Below are 25,791 nucleotides of genomic sequence, written 5' to 3' on the forward strand. Positions count from 1 at the left end.
ATTCACCACGTGAGAAGGAAACTGCTGTGACTGCTTCCTGCTTCCTGCTTCCTGTCGTCCTCAGGTGCTGCAGTGCGTCATGTCCGTGAACGATGACACGTCCGTCCACGGTCTGATCGTCCAGCTGCCTCTGGACCACGTGACGCACATCGACACGCAGCTCGTCACCAACGCCGTGTCGCCGCTGAAGGACGTGGACGGGTGAGTCACACAGGAAGTTCACCGCTTCATCTGGCAGCGTTTCCTGGTCAACATAGACTGTGCAGAGCAAACGTGTGTGTGTGTGTGTGTGTGTGTGTGTGTGTGTGCAGTCTGACTTGTATTAATGCAGGGAAACTGTCTCGAGGTGATCTGAGTGACTGTTTCATCCCCTGCACCCCCAACGGCTGCATGGAGCTGATCAGACAGACAGGTCAAACACACACACACACACACACACACACACACACACACACACACACACACACAAACACTGTATGACAGCAGCTCCCCTGTCACTTCCTGTTCTCGTACAGGCGTGTCTGTGGCGGGGAAACACGCGGTCGTGATTGGTCGCAGTAAGATCGTCGGCGCTCCGATGCACGACCTGCTGCTGTGGAGCGACGCCACCGTGACCAGCTGTCACTCAAAGACCACTGACCTACCTGAGCAGGTGAGCACACTGATGATTATGATGATGAAGATGATGAGAATGATGAGGATGATGATGATGATGATGTGCTTCCTGTGTGAGTCCAGGTGAGCAGGGCCGACATCCTGGTGGTGGGAGCAGGTAGAGCAGAGATGGTGAGAGGAGAGTGGCTGAAGGACGGAGCGGTGGTCATCGACTGTGGCATCAACTACATACCAGGTACACACACACACACACACACACTCCACACACACACAGACACACTCAATCACACACTCCACACACACACACACACACACACACACACACACACTACACACAAACACACACTCCACACAAACACACACACACACACACACACAAACACACACAAACACAAACACACACACACACACACACACACACACACACACACACACACTCACTCACTCACACACACACACACTCCACACACACACACACACACAAACACACACACTCACACACACACACACACACTACACACTCGTGTGACCTGTGACCTCACAGATGGGACGAAGGCGAGCGGTCAGCGTGTGGTCGGAGACGTCCACTTTGCCTCAGCCAATCAGAGAGCAGGATTCATCACACCTGTTCCAGGAGGGGTGGGGCCCATGACGGTGGCCATGCTCATGGAGGTATTTTATTTTATTATATTCTTGTTGTTTAATTTGTTCAGTGTTAAGTTGCATTATGGGTAATGTAGTCTGTTCCAGCTAAGCTCAGAGAACCATAGTCTGTAGAACTGAGTCCGGTGGTTCTGTGTCTGCTGCAGAACACGGTGTGGAGCGCGCAGCGTTTCCTGCAACACCTGAAGTGACCTGAAGAAGAAGACCAAGAAGACGAAGAAGAAGCTCCGCCCATTGTTTGGTCTCTGACGTATAAAACGATTCAAACGTTTCGCTGGAAACAACTTCATTAAAATCATAATTTGACGTGAGGTCAGTGAATGTCTCACTTTGTTTCTCATGTTACCAAGGAGACGAAAACTTCAACATCAGATTGTGTTTCTGATCATCGCACACTGACGTCCTCCAGCTTTCAATCACTGACAGGACTGACAGCAGAGTGATGTCATCAGGATAAAAAATACCTTGATCTGTTCCTAAGCAACAGCTGATCCACCAATCAGATCGTCCGACAGGCGAGAGCTGGGCTCACGTTTCCAATGGCATTCTGAGAAATAAGTATGAATAATGTAACGACTTGAAGCAGTTTCCTGTTCTATGCAGAATTCAATCGATTATCAATAATCGAGTCGCTGATAAATCAGGACACTCGGTTCCTGTACCTGAACCCAAGCCGCTGGGTGGGCGTGGCCTTGCGTCGTCACTTCACCTGTTGGTTTGTGAGCTGCTGTTTTGAAGCGTTCTCATTGTGATCAGCCGCCATCTTGGATTTTTCAGAACCAGACGTAGATTTGGGGCTGTGGCCTGTCGGAGGGCTCGTCCACCACCACCTGTGACCTGCACCGATAGGTCGGTACCAGCTGTCAATCACACTGTATCCATAGATGTATTTCACTTTGTTCTTGTTCAGGTGAAATATTTTAATAAGTGTCAAAGAAAAGGTTTTTTTTATAGTAATCATACGTCTGTGTTGTGAATTCACAATGATGAAATAAAAATCATAATTTCACAATAAAATAATGAACATTTATAACATGATAACATTTTTCTTGTAAGTTCTAATTTTGTACAGTAATTAAATAATATTATTATTAGAAATAATAATAATCCTGAACATGAGTGAACATACGTGTTGTGTTTGTTCACCTGTGCAACTGATGACAAGTTTTATTTTGAAGGAAAAGGTTCATATTCATATCCTGTGCCAAAGCCGTCAGTGTATGATGTTTCCCAGCATGCCTCTGGTCTGCTCTCTGCTGCCGCCCGCGGGTCAGTCTGTCACTGCACAGATTCACTTCCTGGCTTTCAGAGGAAAACCATGAGATTAAAGGGACGTGAAGGAAAAAGATGGTCTCTGCTCCAGGAGGAGCGCTCACGTCAATATTTCAACTTCTTTCTCACCTGACTGTTAATGTTCAGTGAACAACGAGGACGAGTCAGAGGTCGGCAGGTCAGAGTCTGATCATCTTGTCATCGAGTTTCACTTCTCACTTTTGTTTTCACATTTAATAACCAGAAACATCAACATAAACATTTGATTTGCCATTTGTCAACCCTGACCTATGACCCGGACCCACGTGTCGTCTCATTAAACCAGTAGAAACATTTCCTCAGATCCAGTCGAAGTCTGATTGGTGGAAAAGACGTTTATTTACAAATCGTATTGACGATGAAAAAGAAACACGTCGACAGACAGACTGAACCATCAGGCGTCCACGATCAATAATCAATAACATCATTATCAATGTGATGGACAGACTTCATCAGTGAGTGGATTGATTGGTTGATTGATTGATTGATTGATTGTCTTATAGAGGAGATGAAGTTGGGAACAAAGCCTCAGCTGATCCTCGCAGGATGATCACATGACGTACACACGCAACACACACACAAACACACACACACACACACACACACACACACACTCACTCACTCACTCACTCACTCACTCACTCACTCACTCACTCACTCACTCACTCACTCACTCTCACACACACACACACACACACACACACACACACACACACACACACACACACACACACACACACACACACACACACACACACCTGCACAGGTCCAGAACACTCCAGGATCGTCTCTTGACGATCTGACAACAGAACCACCTCTGTGCTCAGTCTCGCCATCTTGTGGTGAAACATTTCTCCATGACATCACCTGATGACATCACTCCACGGACACGCCCTCCACGCTCTCCTGGGAGACCTCAGAGTCCAGGGAGTAGCAGGAGCTGCCATTGTCCTGAGCGTCCCTGTTGGTCTCCTCAGAGAGCGCGGCGGCGGCGGCTGAGGCCGGAGCCCTGCCCCCTCCCCCTGGCTCGGCGGCGCCCTCACAGAAGTGGGCGGAGGCCTGGAAGAGCTGGCTGCAGAGGCGGTTGTAGCGGTGGTAGCGGGACGGTTTGCCCGTGTGGGTGTACATGTGCTCCTGCAGCTGGCTCTTGTGGGAGAAGCGCAGGCTGCACACGGCGCAGGCGATCTTACGTTTACGGGAGTGCATGACAGCGGGGGAGGGGGCGAGGCTGCTCCCCCCTCCTCCCCCCCGACTCCTCCTCAGCTCAGCAGCAAGCTGATTGGCCAGCGCCTGACTCTGCCTCAGCGCCTCCTCCAGACATCCTGCGTCCAGTTGCTCCCGCCCCCCCGGCGGCCCTTCCTCCACGCCGGCGTCCAGCCCCTCCTCCAGGTGGGCGGGGTCGAGGGCGTGGCTGAACAGATGTTCCCGGAGGCCTTCGGGGGACGAGCAGTGCTCTCCACAGCGTGGACACAGCAGGACAAGGGGGTGGAGACTGGGACTGCTGCACTCCAGCACCTCCTCTCTCTCGGCGTCCTCCTCCTCCACCCGCTCCTGCTTGATTCTTGTCGAAATGTCCGAGTCGTCTCCGGACGCCACTGAGCAGACGCTTCGAAGTGCTGAGGCCTGGCGGTCCGATGGGACCCCCTCCAGTCCAATGGTGAGGGACAGCTGTGAGTGGGACCGCCCCCCCCGGCCTGAGGAGCGTCCGTCCTCCAGGGCACCTCGGGACATTATGGTGGTCTTGGGGACTCCAGATGCGTCCTTGTTGGCCAGCTGGGAGGAGATCTGAATGCCGTACAGGTTGGACATGCGGACCACGTCTGCGGTGGCGTCTGCGGTGGCGTCGGCGGCGCCCTCGTCCGGTTTCCGGCACAGCTGGTAGGCGTGGAGGAACTTGATGCCGTCCTGCAGCCGGCTCTGGTCCACCGGCTGTTTGGGACACATGCCGGTGTACATGATGTGCAGCAGGTAGCTGAAGACGTCCGGCTGGATGTCAGTGGGCTGGATCTTTATACACTCACTGGGACAGACGGACAAGAGATGGTGAGCAAAGAGCGTCAGGACTCGTGATGACGCAGCAGGGAAACATTCAGACAAAGACTCACCTGGACTGGTGAATGAAGATCATCTTGAAGTAGTTGGAGAAGGCGGCGAGCACGGCGCGGTGAGCTTTGAAGTAGACGTTACCGATGGCGACGGTGCAGTCGCACAGGAAGCCGAACTCTCTCTGAACGTTGAGCTGCTGCAGCAGGAAGAGGCTGTGAGACGACACCTCCATGTCTGGAAGACAAGAACGAGTCCTGAGGACAAGAACGAGTCCTGAGGACATGAATGGGTCCTGAGGACATAAACGGGTCCTGAGGACAATAAAGTGACTTTAACTATGTGAATCTGTGAAAACAAAACTTTAATCTTCAAACTTCTTCATTTTACTCTTTGATGACATTTTCATGAATCATCACTTCATGACCTTATATGGTCATATTGGGGCGTTAATTATCCCCGTGCACGTTCAGATGTCACTCATCACGTCTACACACCTTCAGTAAGACGCTGTGTTCGTACGAACTGACGGACGTGAAGTTTACGATAAAAAACACATGGTTTTAATGTTCTGTCAATCAATCAGATTGATTAATGATGTCATCATCCTTACATGCTGACAGCTTCGGGAGGGGGGGGCAGAAACGGATTGGTGAAGTCACATTGTGCTCATCAAAACTCCGCCCACCTTCGACCTGAGCTCAGGTGTAATAAGGTCATGAACCAGAGGTCAACGCCTGGGCAGGTGACCTCTGACATCTGTGAAGGTCACCTGCACGTGAAGCAGCACCTGACACACACACACGTGGGGGCGGGGGGGCGTCTCTGATCCACACACCGGAAACCGGACGCTCGTGCGACCAAACAACAGCACGGCACAGCGCGTGCACGTGGTGTCGCGCGCATCGGGCTGCAGCCTCCTCCATCCTCTGTCTCCTCCACATTCAGTTGCACGCACCTCTTCATTCTCATCACTCGCACTCGGGCGCGTGCGCACGCCCCTCCACGCCCTTCTGTCTGTGTGCGCCGTGCACGCGCGCCGTGCCCGCCGCCGTTAATCAGACTCTTACCGCAGAAAGGAGCAGATTGTCTCAGCACCGGAGCCGATTTGTTGCTGCAGAGGTGATCTCGCGAAAAGCCGCGTCACGTCTCGCGAGAGGAAGGGTCAAAGGGGCCGGTCACGTGACCCGACCGTTCTTAGCTACCGACATTTAATCAATGATCAATAATGGATCAGGAGAGAATTCGACTTTATTCATCCATTTTTTAATATAAATGAATAATATTATATTATAAAATAATCAATGATCACGATGTCTGTCTGTTATCGTCTGTCTCTCATCTGTCTTGTCTGTCTGTCTGTCTCTCTCGTCTGTCGTCTCTCTCTCACCTGTCTATCTCTCTCATCTGTCTGTCTGTCTGTCTCTCTCTTTCATCTCTCTGTCTGTCTCTCTCTCTCACCTGTCCATCCCTTACCTGTCTGTCTGACAAGACTCTTCAACAAACTTTATTTTCATGATGTCACTTCAGTAACAGGACACGTTGAATTTGAGCCGGAGTTAATCTACTTTGTTCCGTTTCATTGCAAAATAATAATTATCATTAACAATAATAATATTAATAATTCCTTTTAATGTGTGATTTATTCACTTGTTATTGTTTTGGTATTGACAAGTTTTCTGTTTCATGATCTTAATTGTTGACAAGTTTTAAACATTAAAAGGTTAATTTGGATAAAAGGATTTAAAAACTATAAATACTTTATAAAAAAATATTTAGACAGAAAAAAACGCCAGTTCTATTTCAGACTATAAATATTATTTTTTACATATCTGGTCTATGTATCTATTTATCATTGTTCTTACAAATGATAAGTGTTAAATCAAGAGAAATAAAAACGGGGACTTCCGGGTTAAGTTTTATTTTGACCGGAAGTTCTCTCTTCTTCATCTCCTTCCTGGCTGAGTGAAGATTGACGAAGCGGCAGTTTGTGCGGAAGTTCTTTGATCCTGCAGGAGGAGGGGAAGAAGAAGAAGAAGAAGAAGAAGCGGCTGCTCCTTCGTCCGCTCCCCGCACGAACACACCGAACCTCCGGACAGGAGCCTCCGGGGCCCCGGGAACATCCGCCAGCCTCAGCAGCTCCTCCGTCGGCCTCCAGAACCCACGGTGAGTCGAGGCCTCTGTGTGCGGCCTTGTGAGAACCGACTCCCCGCGGCCTGCTGCTGGCGGTGCCAGCTGCGTGCGGGCGGCGGTGCGGGGGCGGCGGGGCTGGCGGGGCTGTTTGCGGGAGACATGTCGCTGAACACCGCCAGTCACAGCGCGTACATGCACAACATCCGGTGTAACTTTTCAAAACACGCGCAGTGAGAAGTAAGTCAACGGTCTAACGCGTCTCGAGACGAATCTCGTGAAAGTGAATATATAGTTTTTTTGTCTGTTTTAAACAGAATTTAATAAAAATGTATTTCTCCTCCTCGCTCCATCGTCACACTACTATGAAGAGTTTTACCCGTTTTTATTTTGGTGGGGTGCCCGCGGTGACTTCCGGTGTGTTCGATGCTAACAGCAATTAGCCTTGTGCAGCTAACCAGCCGCGGAGCTGTAATCTCCATTTTAGCTCGTCGCCGCGGCCTCTCTCTCCGCTGTGGCCCGAACCAGGTGCTCCCCCTGCGGCCTGACACCCACCGCCTCTCCCCGGCCTCTGTCGGGCCTCTCCCCGGCCTCCGTCGGGCCGCTGACAGACCCTCCGGTGATCGGCCGGTGAACCGAGTCTGGTGCGAAGCTTCAACAAGTGAAAAACTCTGCTTTTGTTCATGGAGTCAAAGTGTAAACGTTTTATTGTTACTGGTCTTTATACCGATCTGATCTGATTGAAATCAATTAATTAGTTTAAAAAGTTCAGAGGTGAAACTGATTTAATTGAAAGGAAACAGGAAGTGTTGACTGATCCATTAAAGTCCTGAACTGAAACTTGTTGTTTTACATCATAACAGTTTTTAAACGTTAAAGCTACAGTTTTTAATATTTAGAATATAGTGTCCATAACTGTGTTCAAATATGGGTTAAATATAGTTCCATGAGGTGGACCGACCTCCGTGTGAGTCTCCATGTTTCTACGTTGTGTTGAATACGGTTGTTGAACTAAACGGTTCCAGAATACGTAGAGTTCACGTTGAATTTTCAGACGCTGACGGAAACAGGAAGTTGAATCAGCGGTGCGCTGCCATAAAGTGTCCCCTGTCGGTCGCTCAGTTGGCTGCGGTTTTACACTTTACCACCAGATTGGGGCGGGGGGGGCATGTTTGACTGGGGGGGGTCCAGTTCATTCTGTGTGTTTACAAAGAAAAGAACAGTGACACAGCAAAACTATTAATTTGATTGAGGCTACTAAGTTAAACAGTTTCTATTACAAGACAGACAGACGGGGCAGAGACAGACAGGTTGGAGACAGACGGGACGGAGATAGACAGACAGCTTGGAGACAGACGGGGCAGAGACAGACAGACAGCTTGCAGACAGACAGACAGCTTGGAGACAGACAGGTTGGAGAGAGACGGGGCGGCGACAGACAGACAGGTTGGAGACAGACAGGACGGAGACAGACAGGTTGGAGACAGACAGACAGGACGGAGACAGACAGACAGGGCGGAGACACCTCTGCGATCTCATGCCAATAAAGCTGCTTTGAATTGAATTGACAGACTGACAGAGACTTTATTGATCCCAAACTGGTAAATTCTGTTCTGAATGAAATTAATAAATATCATTCATTCATTGTCTACCGCTTTATCCATTTAAGGGTCGCTGGCGCCAATCCCAGCTAACATTGGGCGAGAGGCAGGGTACACCCTGGACAGGTCGCCAGCCTATCACAGGGCCACACACAGAGACGGACAACCATTCACTCTCATTCACACCTACGGTCAGTTTAGAGTCTCAATGAACCCAACCCCATTCTGCATGTCTTTGGACTGTGGGAGGAAGCCAGAGAACCCGGAGAGAACCCACGCATACACGGGGAGAACATGCAAACTCCACACAGAAAGGCCCTGGTTGAACCGGGATTCGAACCCAGAACCTTCTTGCTGTGAGGCGAAGGTGCTAACCACTACACCACCGTGCAGCCCAAATTAATAAATATGTGTAATTAGAATGTCTCAGTTGTTTGTTCAGATTGAATAATGGAACTACTGTTCTGATCTGAGCAGGTCACATGTTAATAACTCTGTTCTATAAGTTGTTAATCTCACAGCAGACAGCAGTGAAACTGGAACAGAGGTTTAATGTCTTCGTGGTTCTGTCCGCAGGGCGATGGCGAGACCGAGCCACAGCGACCACGTCCTCCAGCAGCTCAACAACCAGCGGGAGTGGGGCTTCCTGTGCGACTGCCTCATCTCCATCGGAGACATTTACTTCCGGGCGCACAAGGCCGTCCTGGCGGCCTGCAGCTCCTACTTCAGGATGATGTTCATCCGGGACCAGCAGGGGACGGGTAGGCTGGACCTCAGCAACATGCAGATCAGCGCCGAGTGCTTCGACCTCATCCTGCAGCTCATGTACCTCGGACGCATCGTCGTGGGGAGCTACGAGTTCGACGAGCTGAAGGCGTCCATGGCGTACCTGCAGATGTACTATATCCCCGACTCGCTGGAGGATCTCAGGGACATCCGGAGCTCCAACGTCACCCCGTCCTCCTCAGCCTCCTCCTCCTCGTCTAGCTCCTCCACCGGCCCCGCCAGCGGGAAAATGATGTTTGGAGTCCGCATGTATGAGCAGCAGCGGCCTGCCGCATTGGAAGCGGAGCACTTACCGAAACCCGTCAACAGCGGCTCCGGACGTCCAGCTGTTCCGGCAGCTGTCAGCAGGCCAGTGGTGGTGGAGGAGGTGGTGAACGCTCCTCCGATAGTGGCCCCGTCAGCCGTAGACGGAGCCTGCGAGCAGCCGTGTGACTTGAGGAAGAGGTCCGGCGGTAGAAGTTCAACTCTCAAAGACCGTCCTCGGTTCGGCCGCACCTACACCTGCGACGACTGCGGATTCGTCTTCAGCTGTGAGAAGCTTTTGATCGAGCACATTCTCACCTGCACTAACCGGAAGGCCTATCACCCACCGAGGGGGAGCGGCGAGGGCGACAATGACTCGAGCAAAGCTGAGAGCTCTGCGTCGGAGAGCACAGAGGAACACCGGGTCGTCTGTAAAGGTGAAGACGACTGGCCGGAGGTCAAGGCCAGTTCTGACCTCACGATGGGGTCGGTCGCAGCCGGGAGAGACGGCGAGCCAGGGTCGACTCAGAGCATCTCCATAAAGACGGAACCAGAAGAAAGAATGTTCCCTGAGATTGAGATGGTCCGAGTCGGTGACTACGCCACCAGAGACTGTAGCACGCAGTTCGGTGACACAACACGTAAAGACTCATTGAGGGAGAAACCTGGTTCGGACCGGGACCCCGAGCCCGGCGTCTCGGGTTTGGAGAACAGCAGCGAGCCGTTTGACGTCCACGTGTCCAGCGGCGAGGATTCAGGGATTCCTGCGAAGCTTCGCAGAGTCAAAGAGGAGAGGCAGGACGCGGACTGTGCCCCCTGTGAACTGTGTGGCGCTCTGTTGACGGAGGAGGACAAGTCCGCCCACTACCTGTCCAACCACATGGGACACATATGTGCCTGTGGACGGTGCGGCCGGGTGCTGATCAAAGGCCGGCAGCTCCAGGAGCACGCCGAGCGCTGCGGAGAGTCCCAGGGCGGCGAGTCAGACTCCCACGGAGAGGACGAGGCGTCACTGCTGGAGGAGCCGCAGGGGCTGGAGGAGGGGCTGCTGGAGGCCGCCGACCTGGCCTGCCCCCACTGCGGACTGCTGTTCCAGAACGAGAGCCTGGCGCTAGAACACGCCTTGTCCTGCAACGACCAGGAGCTGTTCCGCCCGGTGCTGCTGGACGAGGGCGCCGAGCCAGATCACCGACGGAAACACTTCTGCAGCATCTGCGGCAAAGGCTTCTACCAGCGCTGCCACCTGCGCGAGCACTACACCGTCCACACCAAGGAGAAGCAGTTCACCTGCCAGACCTGCGGCAAGCAGTTCCTCCGCGAGCGGCAGCTGCGGCTGCACACCGACATGCACAAGGGCATGGCGCGTTACGTGTGCCCGGTCTGCGACCAGGGAACATTCCTCAAACACGACCACGTCCGACACATGATCTCACACCTGTCCGCCGGGGAAACCATCTGCCAGGTGTGTTTCCAGATCTTCCCCGGCGGAGAGCAGCTGGAGAAGCACATGGACGTCCACCTGTACATCTGCGGCGTCTGCGGAGAGAAGTTCCGCCTCCGTAAAGACATGAGGAGCCACTATAACTCCAAACACACCAGGAGACTGTAGCTCCACGTCCTCCACACTCCTGCTACTAAAAGCCATAAATGTGAGAACAAATATATGCACTTGACCCAAAAGAGACACTTTTTAAGTATATGCATAGCCAGGCAGGTCGCCATGACGACGAGTGCCTCACGCTCACAGCTTTAATCCCTTCAGGTTGTCACGGAAACAGTCGAGCTGTAGATTATTGTGCAGAATATTTATAAATAATTTTTCCAGACGATCCTCGTACAGAACCCAAAGAGAACAGAGCCGACGACGTCACAGTCCAACACTAGAACGAACCAAAGTCAGAGGTAACTCGCATCATGCATCACTCCTCCCTGATTGACACGCCTCACCTTCACTCTGTGATTGGTGCCTCACAGTCTTCACTGTCTTCTTCACAATGATGCATGGTGGGAGGTGGACAAGCACCAGCACCGGCCCCTTCAGGAAGAATCTGGAAACGGCAGATTATAAAAAAGTGGAAGATGAAAACACTAGTGATATGAACCAATCAGAAATCAATACTCGTCTGAACCGACATTCACCAGGTTCTGACGGACCCAAAGGAACCCAAACAGAACAGGAACCAGCTGAAACCAGTTCAGATCCCAACACTGTTGACATGTGGCTCAAACTGGTCCAGAACCAGTTCAAAACTGGTTCAGAACCAGATGAGGTTTAATCTACTTCAGTCTGACCCAACCTCAACGTTTGTAATAGATAAAACAAACAAAACCAGTTTGGACCAGTTCAGAACAAACTGAAGCAAAACATGACGCTCGGAACCAGAACCAGCTTCTCCTTCACTGGACTGACAGCGATCTGAGGAACAAAACTGACCAGTCCAGTGTCCCGGTCCGGTTCAGGTCCGGTTCAGTTCTGGTGGAACCGGTCCGGACGCGTCAGTTGTTGATGTCGAGCTCTTAATAAAGCATGTGACTTCCTGTTTGTGACGTCTGTCGTTTTACTTTTCAACAAACTGAAGAAGAAAAGAATTTGTGGGTCAATGACATCACTGGCTCCGCCCCCTTTGTCCAGCTTCACCAACAAGCTCAGGGGGAGGGGCTTATGTTTTCACGCGCTGTTGCAGGTTCTGTTGATAAAGATGAATAATAAACGTATTTTCATCTGGATCTGATCAGTTAGGTCAGACGGCTTGACCTCTGAGCTGAAGGTCAAACTGACTTTTGAACATTAATATTCGATGTGATTATATATTATATCAAATATTTGGAGATGGAGTGAGAAGCTTCATGTAAATCAATACAGTGAATCAGTGTTTGTGTACATTTAGTTCTGAGTTATAATAATGAGTAGCTACAGTAGAATATGAACACGTACTGTGATACTTTGACTTCTGCTCCACAGCCTCAGTCAGGGGAGAGTACACCGAGTATACAGTACAGTAAAAACTGAGTGTACAGTAAATACATGGTACAGTAAGTACACAGAGTATACAGTACAGTAAGTACACCTAGTATGCAGTACAATAAATACTAAGTACAGTAAGTAAACGGAGTATACATACAGTAAATACTGAGTACAATGCAATAAATACTGAGTACAGTAAGTACACTATTGTGTACAGTGCTACACTACTACTTACTGTACTCACTGCTCAGCTTTGTATTGTTTTGGGGAACAGTCCAGTAGGTGTGAGTATTTAAAGGAAACCAGGACGGTTTACTGGTGGGGGGTCGTTGACCTGTGACCTCTGACCTGTGAGCGCCTGGAGGTGAAACCCGGCGCTGGACAGTAAGATGATGAGGTTGACGATGACCTCACTTGTGGAGCATCGGACGGGATTACAATGATCCTCGGGAGTGCGATGGACCGTGACACGCCCCGTTTGAAACAAGCTCTGATTGGTCGGATTAAGCCTGAGAGGAAAGAGATTATAGATCTGGTCAGATTAACACATGATGGATTGTTACAGGATGATTAAAGTGTTTCAGAGGTCAGGACACGAACCCTCATTCACTTCAGTACTGTACTTAGTGACTATTGTATATCACAACGTACTGCAGCACTTTCATCTGAAAAAACACTAATTTAAGAACAAAATTTTATTTTTAAAAACAGCAGAGCAGAAACTGAAGAGACCAATCACTCGGTGGTGAAGATGATAATCCATTCATTTATTAATCTTTAATCAATTTCAGGTTTGGACTCGATCAATAAATCAGTCAGTGATTCAATAATCAAAGTCAGTGAACGTTCACACAATGATCTGAATCTGGTTTAATATTTATTTACTTGAAGTACGTCGTCCTGATAATATGAATTCACATATGTATATTTACAAATGCGTTCTTTGAACCTCAAGGATCACTGAGGCACAAAGACATGGTGGGACACGTCCAGCAGGGTTTTGGCATGACCGCAAGGGAGAGACAGGAGGAGGGCGCAAGAAGTGCGAAGGCTGTCTAGAGAAACAGGGTCAATGGATGCAGTGGGAAGATTTGGAGAGGAGAAAGATCAGCTGGAGGGAGCTCTGGGAAATGGAGGCAAATAAGATCAGCTCTATTATCAGAGCAACACCTCTCAGACACAGGACCAGCCTCACGCCAGGGAGATACACCTGGCGGCACAATCAGGTCCTAAGAAGCCAGACAGCAGAGGAGTGCAACCAACTCTATACCTCCGAGAACAATACGTTTGTCCGAAAAGGACAGAAAACATCTAAACATCCTTCCACCAAGTCTGAAGCAGGACACTTCGGCATGTGAAACGTGACTGGAGGATGTTGGCGGACATCGGCTGGCAGCTAATCTTTCCACCAGAGATTGCCTCCACCAACCTCAGGCCAGACATGGTCTTCTGGTCCCCTTCACTGAAGACTGCTCACATCGTAGAGCTCACAGTGGCAGAGGCATCGTGGTTGGAACACCAAAGTCTATCAGTGGAAGTGGGATGCAGAGGATTTGTGGCTTCATCTACCATCAGACTGTTAAAGAACTTGGATGCCACGGTCAGGCTCTGTGGCAGAAGATAAAATCAGTCTCCGAGACAGCTGAAAGAAGTAGCCAGTGGGTTTGGATCAAGCGGAATGAGCCGTGCAGGTCTCCAAACACAGAGTAAACCACAGAGGATCGTCGCCACTTTCAGCAGCAGGTTGGGTTCGGGAGCTGTTGGGCACCGGACACGAGCTGAGGGCTGATCGTCCTTGTGGAGGGTGTATAGTGTCAAAAGGCCGAAACACCCAATGATGCAGAGGAACACTACTGATGATGTGTCCGGTGTACAACAGTCCTGAAACTCTTCCCAAGTCAAGATATGCCTCCCACATAACTCAGAGAACCACCAGTCCCTAAGTTACACTCTCAACACAAATCTCGTGGAAGTGCTCAGCACCTATTGGCACATTGGACAGTTTCTAACATCTCGTCCTGTGTTTTTTGATTCTTACATCTGTGTTTGTTCATCAGGGTCAAAGTTCCACAAACACTGTGTTGTTCAAATAGAAGTTTCATTCTGACCAGAGGGCTGTGTGTGTGTGGAGGGGGGGTGTCCTGGTCCTGGTTTGGTCCAGTATTCTGTGTTTTTTCAGTTTAGAGGAGAGGATCACAGAAAAGAAAAGATTAAGTCTTGGCACATGAAATTAAATCTGTTAACAGATTAAAGTCTAAAGATGATTCAAGCCCAACCAACCCTGAGACACATGGTTCAGACTGCGGCTATAAATCCTGCAGTCCGAGTCTTTCAATCGTCAGTGTGTCGACTCCTGTCGTCCGTCCAGTTGTCTTCAATTTGAGAAGATTTTGGGTCAGTGTCTGGTCCTGTTGGTGGTCTGTGGTTTGGTCCGGGCTCAGGTGGACCTGGATTGGATCTCTACTCAACATATGCTGCTGCAGCTGATGAACAGAGTGGCAAAGCTGGAGAGAAAACAAGTACTCAGCTGGACTCACTGTGGTTAACAGGGATCCAATCTGGTTTGACTCAAGCAACAACTATATATAAATGTAGAGAAAATGTTTTGTCCTGTTGTGAAGTAAATCAAAGGTTTTTGTCTTCGTCGTCCTCTGGCGAAACAAGCAAATGAAAAATGAAACATTTTTGTATTTTGATTGCAGCAACAGAATCAGAGCTTCTCCTCGTAGATCTCCTAGACCTGAGATGAGGTCGTAGCAGAGCTGGAGTCGTAGTAGACCTAGAGTCGTAGTAGACCTTGAGTGGTAGCAGAGCTGGAGTCGTAGTAGACCTAGAGTCGTAGTAGACCTTGAGTGGTAGCAGAGCTGGAGTCGTAATAGACCTGGAGTCGTAGTAGACCTAGAGTCGTAGTAGACCTTGAGTGGTAGCAGAGCTGGAGTCATAGTAGACCTGGAGTCGTAGTAGACCTTGAGTGGTAGCAGAGCTGGAGTCATAGTAGACCTGGAGTCGTAGTAGACCTTCAGTGCTAGCAGAGCTGGAGTCATAGTAGACCTGAGGTCGTAGTAGACCTGGAATCTTAGTAGACCTGAGGTCGTAGTAGACCTAGAGTCTTAGTAGACCTGGACTCATAGTAGACTCGGGGTGGGAGCAGACCTTATCTATGAGACTGTACATGCTCAAAGCAGCAGCTCCAACGGCATGACGCTGGTCCTGGAGGCTGGCGACCAGCTGTGGGTCACCCTCTGGTCTGGGAACAGCATCCGCGACCAGGGTCGACTCAGTACGTTCAGCGGCTTCCTCGTATTCCCCATGGACAGTCCCACTCTGACCGCTGCCACGAAATAGGGGGATGGAAACCAGAATCCAAACTAGATCCAGTTTGATCCTAAATCTAAGATCACGAGTCACAGATGCAGTTTGAGAGGAAAAGAGAATCTGAGCAAAACAACATGGTCCTGGAGGTCGGCGACCGGCTGTGGGTCATCCTCGACCAGGGTCGACTCAGTACGTTCAGCGGCTTCCTCGTCTTACCCATCTGGGGGGACGGAAACCAGAACCCAAACTAGATCCAGTTTGATCCTGAATCTAAGATCAAGAGTCACACATGCAGTTTGAGAGGAAAATAGTTTTATATCAGTGTCTTGATCTCAGCTTCTCTCTCTTCATTGACAGCAGATCTCCTGGAACAAACACATTCAGAGACTGGAAACTGAAACTTTAAAACCTGACGCCACAAACAGTGACACCAGTCATTCAGGCTTTGTTCTTTTACTGCTCTGTGGCGTGGTCCAGCATTTCAATAAGAAATATTATAAAACTACAACTGATACAGAATACAGCTCTCTCCTGGTTCAGAGTTCTAAATAGATTTGTGTTTTCACTCATGGTTTTCTTCCAGGATGTCAAAACAACTAAAAGACCTTTTATCCTTTAGTTCAGATTCATCATGATCCAACAGCTGGAGGTGGTTTCATTTTTAAATCCATAAATCAAGTCAACGTTCAGTCACAGGATGGAACCAACTCCCAAATCATAATAAACAGCAAAAATCACTTCAAGAATATTTCCTTCAAAGAAACTTCAGCAGCTCATATTAATCCTTGTAGTGAGCCGGTTACATGGTTTGTTCTCACTCGTTCAGATTCATCTCGTTTCACTGCGTCAGTTGTATTTGTGTCAACCTGATGTCTAACGTTTGTGTCCTGTGTTTTATGTCATTGTTTAAATTGCATTGTCAAAAGACGAACTGCAGGAAGAAGAACAGTGTCTCGTTCATGCTGAAGCTGATGATCATATTCATATTCATACGTATCTGAATATTTCATGTTCATGAGGAGGACGTGGTTTTTCACTTTAATATGATATTTTACACATCAAATGCTCTTGTGTCTAAGATGATACGTAACGTCACAGACAGATACACAATTATATACTTATAATAATATAATTAATAAAACTATATAATACTAATGGTAATATTTTAACTTTGACGTAGTTACAGGTTATGAAACCTGCTCCACGTGATCGATCAGCGGCAGATCGATGACGCAGAGTCACGTTTTATTTTGAAAGTCTCGCTGATGTCCCGCCACGTTTCCTCGGCAACGGAACTTTCCCGCCTCCATCCCGGACCCGGTGCGTGGGCAGGTTGGACGGGTCCTCGGCGGTGGTCCCAGCCGGGGAGATGGAGCCTTGTCCGGCACGAGCGGGCCCGGTCGGGTCGGTGGCGCTGCCCGGGACATGGAGGTCAGAGGTCCGGGTCCCCGGGACCGGAGGGTCCCCGGGAGAGACCCCCACTGATCCGGTCCGAGTTTCACTCTTTGACGCGTTTTTCCCACTTATATAATCCGCTTCCGTCCCGGGGCTCTTGGCTCTCGGTTCCCCGGTCCCGGCCCCGGACTGAGCCGGACCGGGACCGGGATCGGGTCCGGGACCGGGTGCGGGTCTCCAGACCAGGCTGTAGTAGAGAGCCAGGATGACGGCAGCCAGGGACACGGACAGGACGTAGACCACCGCGGTGCTCAGCCTCACCCACCTCCGGTTGTCTCTGGCCACCAGCTTCGCCTTCTTGTCCCCGGTGTAGGTGGCGGGTCTGCCCCGCTCCGCCGGGTCCCGCATGGTCAGCGGGTGGTTCGGATCAGGACCGGGTTCAGACTGTGAGCTCATCCTCCCGGTCCCTCCGGCAGCCTCGTCTGGACCCACATCTGGACTAACATCTGGATCCACATCTGGACCCACGGGTTCCTGCTCGGAGCTCCGTCAAGCTCCACCGAGTCAACACGGACCGGAAGCTCCGGTAGCGTGTCTTCAGAATAAAAGCGTCGTGTTTGGTGGAGAATAAAAGTTTGAAACACGAAGACAGTTATTTCTCTCTGAAATGTCTGAATATGTAAATGATCTAATTACATATGTTACTTGAAAAGCATTTCCTGAACTTCCGGTTTCGTGAAGCAAGAGAGACATACATCAGGTTGAGTCAGTGACATCGACAGAGGAACTGATTCATCAACGACACATCGATGACGTCACACCATTAAGAACATCCTTCTTGGTTCTCTGATCTCGAGCTTCCAGGATTTTCCAGGTTGAGCAGATTTGATTGACAGGAGAATATTCTTACCCAGAATCCTCAGGTTGTTCTGTTCTGATCATCACGTGTAGTGACCACAGGGCGGCGCTGCTGCACCGCTGTCACTCATCATGACACAGTAGCATGAAGTCAAATCCAAGAGTTGATAAAGTTTTGGTTGAATTTGTATAAAAAAGCAAAGATGATTTGGAGGAAACAGTTTTTAACACGTTAAGTCTTTTAAGAAAATTGTTTAGCTATTGACAATATCACAGAAAATGATCTTTGTTTAGATTCAAAAGACCAACAACAGGCAGAGAACTTGACTTTAGAGCCGTTAAATAAATCAGAGATGATTTTTTAGATAAATCTCTTTTACTATTATCATCAGAGAGATATTACACTGACTCTTATATTAAATCAAATATTATAAACAATGTATTACACTAAAGATGTCAGGCCTTCTGCTCTGCAACTCAAAAATATATTTTTATTTTTCTCTTATTGAATTGTCGACTTTTTGCCTTGCAGTTACAGCTCCGTGTCAATAGGGGGCGCTTCAGCCGCCTCATTACCAATACTTACTGTTATCTTGCAAATCTGTGATTTTTTCATTTAAAAATGTATTTTATTTGTTTTTTGAACCTGTATTCTGTGTACTGACCAGCAGAGGGCGACTCTATGAGAACATGACTACTTGATTCATAAAGTCAGTAAAACATTTTCCTGAGGAGTTTATTGTTCAAGTCTTCTTCAACACACGATGTTCATGTTGTACATTATGTTTCGGGGCAGGTCACAAACTAAATGGATGTCGCTGTCGGATGAAACTGGTTTTCAAACTTTCACAGAAACAGAAGTTGGTTGAATTCAGGCACAAGAGAAGCAAAGTTTGCGGACGGTTTTTATTCAGGAGGTGAAACAGTCTGTGGCTCTGCTCTGATTCTCGTCAGCAGCTCGTTGAGTCTTTTCACTTTTGTCAAACTTTCTTCTGACTGTTGTTGAATCTGCGTTGGACTCGACTCTCGACCTTCCTCACCCTCAACCTGTTCTCTACACATCCCTGACCGCATCCTCCCTCCTCTCTCTGCTCCTCGTCAATTTAAAATGACCAGTGATTAGTTATTTACTCTACTTCTAATATTACTACAGAACCTGATACAATAACCGCAGCCTTTATTTTCGTCTGCAATGCCCAGGAGCAGGAACACCTGTCAATCAGAACAGATTCACAGACATTAATGATGACTTTAAAAAAAGAAAAGACTTTATACATCTTTATACGTTTCAAAGTGAATGTTTTGGTCCTGAACGCACCTGTTGACTCTGGGACCTCCTCACTCATCCAGGCCCTTCTTTGAGGATCCGTCCCTGGTCTTCGCTCTCAGCTTGTTCACCTGTGACTCTGCAATGTCGGCTCTCTCCTCGGCCTCCTCAAGCTCGTGTTGCAGTTTGCGGAGTTTGGCCATATTGGTGTTTGCCGCCTCCTCTGCCTCCTCAGCTGCATGTTTGTAGGACTTGACCTTCAGCTGTAGTTTGTCCACCAGGTCCTGGAGACGAGCCATGTTCTTGCGGTCTTCCTCAGTCTGGTAGCTGAGCTCTTTGATGCGGCGTTCGTACTTGCGAACCCCTTTAATAGACTCTGTTCCCCTTTTCTGCTCAGCCTCCAGCTCGTTCTCCAGCTCTTTGATGCGAGCCTCCAGTTTCTGGAGCTGCTTCTTGCCTCCCTTCATGGCGATCTGCTCGGCCTCATCCAGGCGGTGCTGCAGGTCTTTGATGGTCTGCTCCATGTTCTTCTTCATGCGCTCCAGATGGGCACTGGTGTCCTGCTCTTTCTTCAGCTCCTCAGCCATCATGGCTGCATCTGTGATGGCCTTCTTTGCCTTCTCCTCGGCATTGCGGTTCTCCTGTATGGCGTCCTCCATCTCACTCTGCAGGTGGTGGAGGTCTGCCTCATGCTTCTTCTTCTGGTTGATCAGGCTGGTGTTCTGGGAGTGCAGGAGTTGCATTCGCTCGGTCGCGTCAGTCAGCTCCTGTTCAGCAACTTTCCGACTTCTGTCCGTCTGCTCAAGAGCAGCTCTCACTTCCTCCAGCTCAGCTTGGATCAGGTTGTTCCTTCGTTCTAGGAGAGCGATGTTCTCTCTCAGGTCGTCGTTGCCATGCTGTGCATCGTCCAACTGCAGCTGAGTGTCTTTCAGGAACGCCTGAAGGCTCTTGAGCTGTTTCTGGGCTTCGGCGGCCTGTCTGTTAGCTTGGCAGAGCTGAATCTCCATCTCGTTCAGGTCTCCTTCCATCTTCTTCTTCACTCTCAGGGTCTCATTGCGGCTCCTGGTCTCAGATTCCAGAGAAGACTGAAGTGACTCAAGCATGCGTTGGTAGTTTCTTTTGGCCTGCTCCATTTCCTCATCTTTCTCTGCCACTTTCCGCTCCATGTCGGCCTTCACTTGGTTGAACTCAAGTTGAGCTCGCAGGATCTTGCTCTCTTCATGCTCCAGGGAACCTTCTGCCTCCTCCAGTGCCGACTGGAGCTCTGCCTTTTCTTGTTCGAGCTGCTTCCGGATCTTCTCCAGTTCATGGGAACTCCTGCCACCCTCCCCGAGCTGGTCAGAAAGGTCAGAGATCTCCTCTTGGAGGTTTTTGTTCTCTCTCTTCATCGTCTCTAGTTGATCCAGACTCTCTTCATAGGCATTTCTCAGTTTGAAGAGTTCAGTACTCAGCGACCGAGCCTCCTTCTGGGAGGCCTCCAGCTCACACTGTGACTCCTCAAATTTCTGCTTCCACTCTGCCAAGACTTTGTCAAAGGCTCTTTGCTTCTTGTCCAGTGCTGCAGATGCTGCATTGGACCTTTCGAGGTCCAGCATCAGGTCTTCAATCTCATTTTGGAGGCGGTGCTTGGTCTTCTCTAGCGATGAACACTTTGCATTCACTGCCTCAATGGCCTCCTCAGCTTCCTGCAGTCTCTGGACCAGCTTCTTCTTTGCTTCTTCCAGTTCTTCTGTTCTCTGGATCCCGTCAGTTTCATATTTTGTCCTCCAAGCTGACACCTCAGTGTTGGATTTGGACAGAGCTCTCTGCAGCTCAGCCTTGGCTTCCTGTTCTTCTTCAAACTGTTCTCGCAGCAGATCACAGTCGTGACGAGCAGACTGCACAGCGTGGGCAAGAGCATTCTTTGCCTTGACTTCCTCTTCTAGCTGTCTGCGTAAATCTTCGACCTGCTGGTTGTATGAGTTCTTCCCTCTGGTCAGCTGTGATATAAGACACTCCTTCTCCTCCAGTTGGCGTCCGAACTCACCGTTCTCAGTGAGCAGCTTGGCCCTCTGGGTAGTCAAGTCATTGACGGTTCGTTGAGCTTCTTCATATTTACTCTTGTACTCATTCATGTTGTCTTCCATTGTACGGCACATTTTCTCAATGTTGGACTTGGCCTTCACCACACTCTCCATGTTTGAAGACAAGTCATCCAGCTCCAGTTTCAGCTCACTTTTTTCTTTCTCCAGCTTTTGCTTCACCCGCTGCAGGTTATCAATCTGCTCGCCCAGTTCAGCAACGCTGTCAGCATGTTTCTTCCTCAGGGTTGCAGCAGTGGTCTCATGGTGGAGGGTGGATTCTTCCAGCTCCCTTCGTAGCTTCTGAAATTCAGCATCTCTTTTTTTATTCATCTCCACCTGAGCTGATGTTGCTCCACCTGCTTCCTCCAGACGTTCACTGATGTCCTCCAGCTCACGGGAAAGATCAGAGCGCTGCTTCTCCACTTTGGCCCGGGCTGCACGCTCAGCATCCAGCTCCTCTTCCAGCTCCTCAATTCTCGCCTGGTTTTCTTTCAGCTTCTTCTGGAGCTGAACTGAAGCCACCTGCTCGTCCTCTAGTCTTGCATTGACTTGGGCTATCTCAAAGTCTTTTTTCTTGTGTTTTTCCTCCAGCTGTTGTTTGTCATTCTCCAAGTCCATCAAACTCTCCTGGGTCAGTTTCAAGTCTCCTTCGAGCTTCCTCTTTGAGCGCTCGAGGTCCATCCTGACCTTCTTCTCTTGCTCCAGCGAGCCCTCCAGATCATCCACCTGTTGCTCCAGCTTAGCTTTAGCTTTGTTTAAACTGTTGGCTTTGTCCTCTTCACTCTGAAGGTCATCCAGTGTCTGCTGGTGAGCCTCCTGCAGTGCCTTCTTCTCTTTGGTCAGCTTCATGATGTTCTCATCTTGCGAAGCCATCTCCTCTGTCAGGTTTTTCACCTTGTTCTCTGTAGCGTGTTTCTCTTTCTCAACCTTGGCCAATGTCAGCTCCAGGTCATCTATATCTTTCTTCAACTCGGAGCATTCGTCCTCAAGCTTACGTTTCTTAGCTGTGAGATCTGCGTTCAGCTCTTCTTCATCTTCAAGTCTTTCTGTCATCTCTTTGACTTTGGCCTCCAGCTGAATCTTGCTCTTTATGAGCTGTTCACAGCGTTCTTCAGCATCTGTCAGAGTATCCTGTTCAGACTGGATTTGCAAAGTTAGATCATTCTTCTCTTGGAGAAGAGTCACTAATTTTTCCTCCAGTTCCTTCCGCCTTGCTTCTGATTTCTCCAGAGCATCTTTCAGCTTGTTGAACTCATCTTTCATGTTGGCCATCTCTTTCTCAGATTCAGCGCTCTTCAGCAAGGGTTTGATCTTGAAGAAGAGCTTCATCCAGGGCCAGTTCTTTACACCAAGGAACGAGCGAAGGTTCCACTGGATGACCATCAGAGCATCTCTACGTTCCACCAGTTTAGCAAACTGTGCCCTCATGAGGATCGCCCGGGCATTAGCCTGGATCCTGGTGATGATCCGAGAGAGTTGCTCATCTCGCATCTCCTCCAGTGTTCCCAGCAGTCCAGCTTTAAAGAAAACCTTTGTGTGGCCAAACTTGTACTGAGTGTGGTCAATGTCCAGTGATCCCAGTAACTTTTCAGCACTTTTCTTACAGTCCATAAATTGACCCTCAGGAATAGCGGAGGCATTCAGGATCCTGTAGCGCTGTTTGAAGTCACCATAAAGCACCCTGTTTGGGAAACCCTTCCTGCAGATTCTGATGCCTTCCAGGACACCGTTACAGCGCAGCTGGTGCATCACAAGGCAGTTGTCCATGACTCCTGGAGTTTTCCTCTCATTAGGAATCAGACAGCGGACAAAGTGGGGATGTGTGGTCTTCAGGTTGTTCATCAGCTTGTTCAGGTTCTCCCTGTGAAGTGCAGACACCGTCTGGAATGAGGAGCCTTTCTTTTTGGCTCCTTTGCCACCTCCCTTGTCACCACCATCATTTCCTGAATAACTTGAAAACAGCACACTGAGGAGCTTCAGGGAGGATTTTTGGTAAAGACCGACCACAGTTTCATTCAGGGGATCTTTGTTTTTGACCAGCCAGCCACCGATGTTGTAGTCGACAGTACCAGCATAGTGAACCAGGGCGAAATGAGCCTCTGCTTTCCCCTTTGCTGCCCTCGGCTTCTCAAACATCTTGTTTTTGCCCAGATGATTATCATAGAGCTTGGATTTAAAAGTCTGGTCACTGGCTTTGGGAAACATGCATTCTTCCTCCAAAATCGACAGGATCCCGAGTGGCTTCTCAATGAGATCGATACAGGCTTGTAAGTCCATCCCAAAGTCAATGAAAACCCAATCAATACCTTCTTTTTTGTACTCCTCTTGCTCCAGAACAAACATGTGATGGTTGAAAAACTGTTGTAGTTTCTCGTTGGTGTAGTTGATGCACAGCTGCTCGAAGGTGTTGAAATCAAAGATCTCAAATCCAGCAATGTCCAGCACTCCTATGAAGTGCTGACGGTGCTGTTTTGTTTCCAGGGAATGGTTGATTCTCACAACCATCCAGTTAAACATTTTTTCATACACTGACTTTGCCAGAGCGCCGATGGCGTAGTACACTTGGTCCACACTTTGGCCTTTGGTGACATATTCATTTCCTACCTTGACTCTGGGGTGACACAGGCCTTTGATGAGGTCAGCAGAGTTCAGCCCCATAAGGTAAGCCGATTTATCAGCGGCCTCCGTCCCGTCAGGTTCGGCCTGCTCCTCACGCTGCTTCTGTTTGAACTTCAGGTTGCCGTAGTGCATGATGGCGCCAGTAAGTTTATATACACCGATCTTCTCCTCTGGAGTGAAGCCGAGCACATCGAAGGCACTGTCGGTGGCCATCAGCTCCTCGGAGTCATTGATGGATGCAACTGTTACCTCTCCTTGGGAGATGTAGGAATAATCATATGGGTTGTTGGTGATTAGCAGCATGTCCAGCAGCTCTGGCTTCTGATTGGACAGGATCTGGTAGAAGATGTGGTAGTCCCTCTCAGCCTTGAGCTGAAAGGTGACGCGTGACTTCTCCAGCAGATACGTCTCGACGTCGGCTGATGACAGTTTGCCACTCATGCCGAAATGAATTCGAATGAATTTTCCAAAACGAGATGAGTTGTCGTTTCTTAATGTTTTTGCGTTGCCAAAGGCCTCCAGCGCAGGGTTTGCCTGGATGATTTGATCCTCCAGTGTTCCCTTGCTGGTGTCTCTTTTACCTCCACCAACGGCTGCGATGCTGGCAAAGTACTGGATGACTCTCTTAGTGTTGACAGTCTTTCCTGCTCCGGATTCTCCGGTGATGAGGACAGACTGGTTCTCTCTGTCAGTCAGCATGTACTGGTAGGCGTTATCAGAAATCGAGAAGATATGAGGGGGGGCCTCGGTTCTCTTCTTCCCCCTGTAGGCGGCCACCACCTCAGCATCGTAGACAGGAAGCCACTTGTAGGGGTTGACAGTGACACAGAAGAGCCCAGAGTAGGTGTAGATCATCCAGGCTGCATAACGCTCTTTGAGGTTGAACAGCACAGCAGGCTCATGGAGGAAAGTGAACATCGCCATGTCTTCAATTTTATCAAATTTTGGCGGGTTCTGGGGGTGAACAATGGACTCCTTCACAGTTACGGTTGTTCCATCATCCTTCTTGACGGTCACCATGCCTCCGTCTTTGCTCTGGATTTGTCCCTTCACATATTCTACCTTATCGTCAACTACGAAACATTCAGTCTTGATGTCAAAAGCTCTGGTCTGAGCTTCCAGACGCTCCTTGTCTGACTTTCTCAGGTAAGGAGCAGCTTTCCCAAACTCGGCCATCAGTGCGTCCCCCATGGTTGGGGTGGAGGTCCTCAGTAGTCAGAACCGAGAGCAAACTGAGAAGAAAGAGTCTTTTCCCTGGTGAATGTGGTGAAGAACTACAGAGTCTTCCTTGCAGGCAGCCGTTTATAAAGGCTCTCTGAGGACCAAATTAGGAGACAACTGCTGAAAAGAAAAAAACAGTCAAACTAAATTTGTCCTGGGATGTGACAGCACCCTGAGGGCAGATCCAGGACCTTTGGCTGTTAAAGTCCATTTTAGGAAAGCAGAGTTTCACTGCTTATCTGCTACTGCCTGATAAAGTCTCCGGACACCTCTTCATTTAGACCCGACTGTGTCCTGCAGGAACAGCTTCACTATTCACCTGCAGCAGAACTCTCACAAACACTGATTCAATACTCTTTTATGTTTTTTACTTCTTATTGTTGATTAAAAAACATTTAGTATCCGACTGTTGATCCATTCGAAGTTTCATTTCAATTCGAAGTTCATCATTTACTGGTTCCAACCCTTTGACCTCTGCAGCAGAAATGTTCCTCCGGTTCCTTCGCCGATATTTTTCTTACTGTGACGTCATTTCCTGGAAAATCTTCAAATACTTACAAATAACCGTTGAAATACAAATAACAAAATAAAGAACTGAAACCGTGTTATAAATGACAAAAATACAAAAATCTGACTCCTGATTCAACAACCTTGTTAATGAACATAAAACATATTGATCCAGAAAAAATTCTAAAT

At 49.1% G+C, this 25,791-nt stretch overlaps 5 protein-coding genes across 13 annotated transcripts in view; 2 read left to right on the top strand and 3 right to left on the bottom strand.

The window, feature by feature from the left end:
• LOC118289995 (C-1-tetrahydrofolate synthase, cytoplasmic) overlaps nt 1-1,589 on the top strand; it is a 4,085-nt gene extending 2,496 nt beyond the window's left edge. For all 3 annotated transcript variants that reach the window (XM_035617307.2, XM_035617306.2, XM_035617305.2), the window contains exons 6-11: nt 65-201; nt 312-412; nt 516-652; nt 739-850; nt 1,160-1,287; nt 1,425-1,589. In XM_035617307.2, the coding sequence (XP_035473200.1) occupies nt 65-201; nt 312-412; nt 516-652; nt 739-850; nt 1,160-1,287; nt 1,425-1,469 (660 nt within the window). In that variant the 3' untranslated portion in view covers nt 1,470-1,589. The remainder of the gene's footprint in view (nt 1-64; nt 202-311; nt 413-515; nt 653-738; nt 851-1,159; nt 1,288-1,424) is intronic.
• Nucleotides 1,590-2,904: 1,315 nt separating this feature from the next.
• Nucleotides 2,905-6,004, bottom strand: zbtb25 (zinc finger and BTB domain containing 25). Of its 3 annotated transcripts, none has more exons than XM_035617271.2 (3): nt 5,703-6,004; nt 4,695-4,869; nt 2,905-4,609 (listed from the first exon to the last, which is right to left on the bottom strand). In XM_035617271.2, exons 2-3 carry the CDS (start codon nt 4,865-4,867, stop codon nt 3,466-3,468), a joined length of 1,317 nt encoding a protein of 438 aa, XP_035473164.2. In that variant the 5' UTR covers nt 4,868-4,869; nt 5,703-6,004; the 3' UTR covers nt 2,905-3,465. The 3 variants fall into 3 exon arrangements, with proteins under 3 accessions (XP_035473164.2, XP_047184558.1, XP_047184557.1); XM_047328602.1 differs by having other exon boundaries at nt 5,246-6,004; XM_047328601.1 differs by having other exon boundaries at nt 4,695-6,004.
• Nucleotides 6,005-6,577: 573 nt separating this feature from the next.
• On the top strand, nt 6,578-11,932 carry zbtb1 (zinc finger and BTB domain containing 1). Of its 5 annotated transcripts, none has more exons than XR_004786293.2 (2): nt 6,578-6,798; nt 8,432-8,492. XR_004786293.2 is itself a non-coding variant. In XM_035617247.2 (2 exons), the coding sequence occupies exon 2, from the start codon at nt 8,944-8,946 to the stop codon at nt 10,999-11,001; it is 2,058 nt and encodes a 685-aa protein (XP_035473140.1). In that variant the 5' UTR covers nt 6,579-6,798; nt 8,940-8,943; the 3' UTR covers nt 11,002-11,932. The 5 variants fall into 5 exon arrangements, 4 of the variants coding, with proteins under 4 accessions (XP_035473140.1, XP_035473143.1, XP_035473139.1 ...); XM_035617247.2 differs by lacking the exon at nt 8,432-8,492 and adding an exon at nt 8,940-11,932 and having other exon boundaries at nt 6,579-6,798; XM_035617250.2 differs by lacking the exons at nt 6,578-6,798; nt 8,432-8,492 and adding exons at nt 6,830-7,002; nt 8,940-11,932.
• A 4,985-nt stretch (nt 11,933-16,917) lies between these two features.
• Nucleotides 16,918-17,523, bottom strand: LOC118290003 (putative transmembrane protein INAFM2). Its single transcript, XM_047328858.1, has one exon. It carries the CDS (start codon nt 17,521-17,523, stop codon nt 16,918-16,920), a length of 606 nt encoding a protein of 201 aa, XP_047184814.1.
• A 1,155-nt stretch (nt 17,524-18,678) lies between these two features.
• myh6 (myosin, heavy chain 6, cardiac muscle, alpha) lies at nt 18,679-25,206 on the bottom strand. Its single transcript, XM_035617206.1, has 2 exons — nt 19,244-25,206; nt 18,679-19,137 (listed from the first exon to the last, which is right to left on the bottom strand). Exon 1 carries the CDS (start codon nt 25,063-25,065, stop codon nt 19,264-19,266), a length of 5,802 nt encoding a protein of 1,933 aa, XP_035473099.1. The 5' UTR covers nt 25,066-25,206; the 3' UTR covers nt 18,679-19,137; nt 19,244-19,263.
• Between the last annotated feature and the right edge of the window lie 585 nt (nt 25,207-25,791).

Source organism: Scophthalmus maximus, chromosome 18, assembly GCF_022379125.1.
Source record: "Scophthalmus maximus strain ysfricsl-2021 chromosome 18, ASM2237912v1, whole genome shotgun sequence".
Taxonomy (NCBI): Eukaryota; Metazoa; Chordata; class Actinopteri; order Pleuronectiformes; family Scophthalmidae; genus Scophthalmus; species Scophthalmus maximus.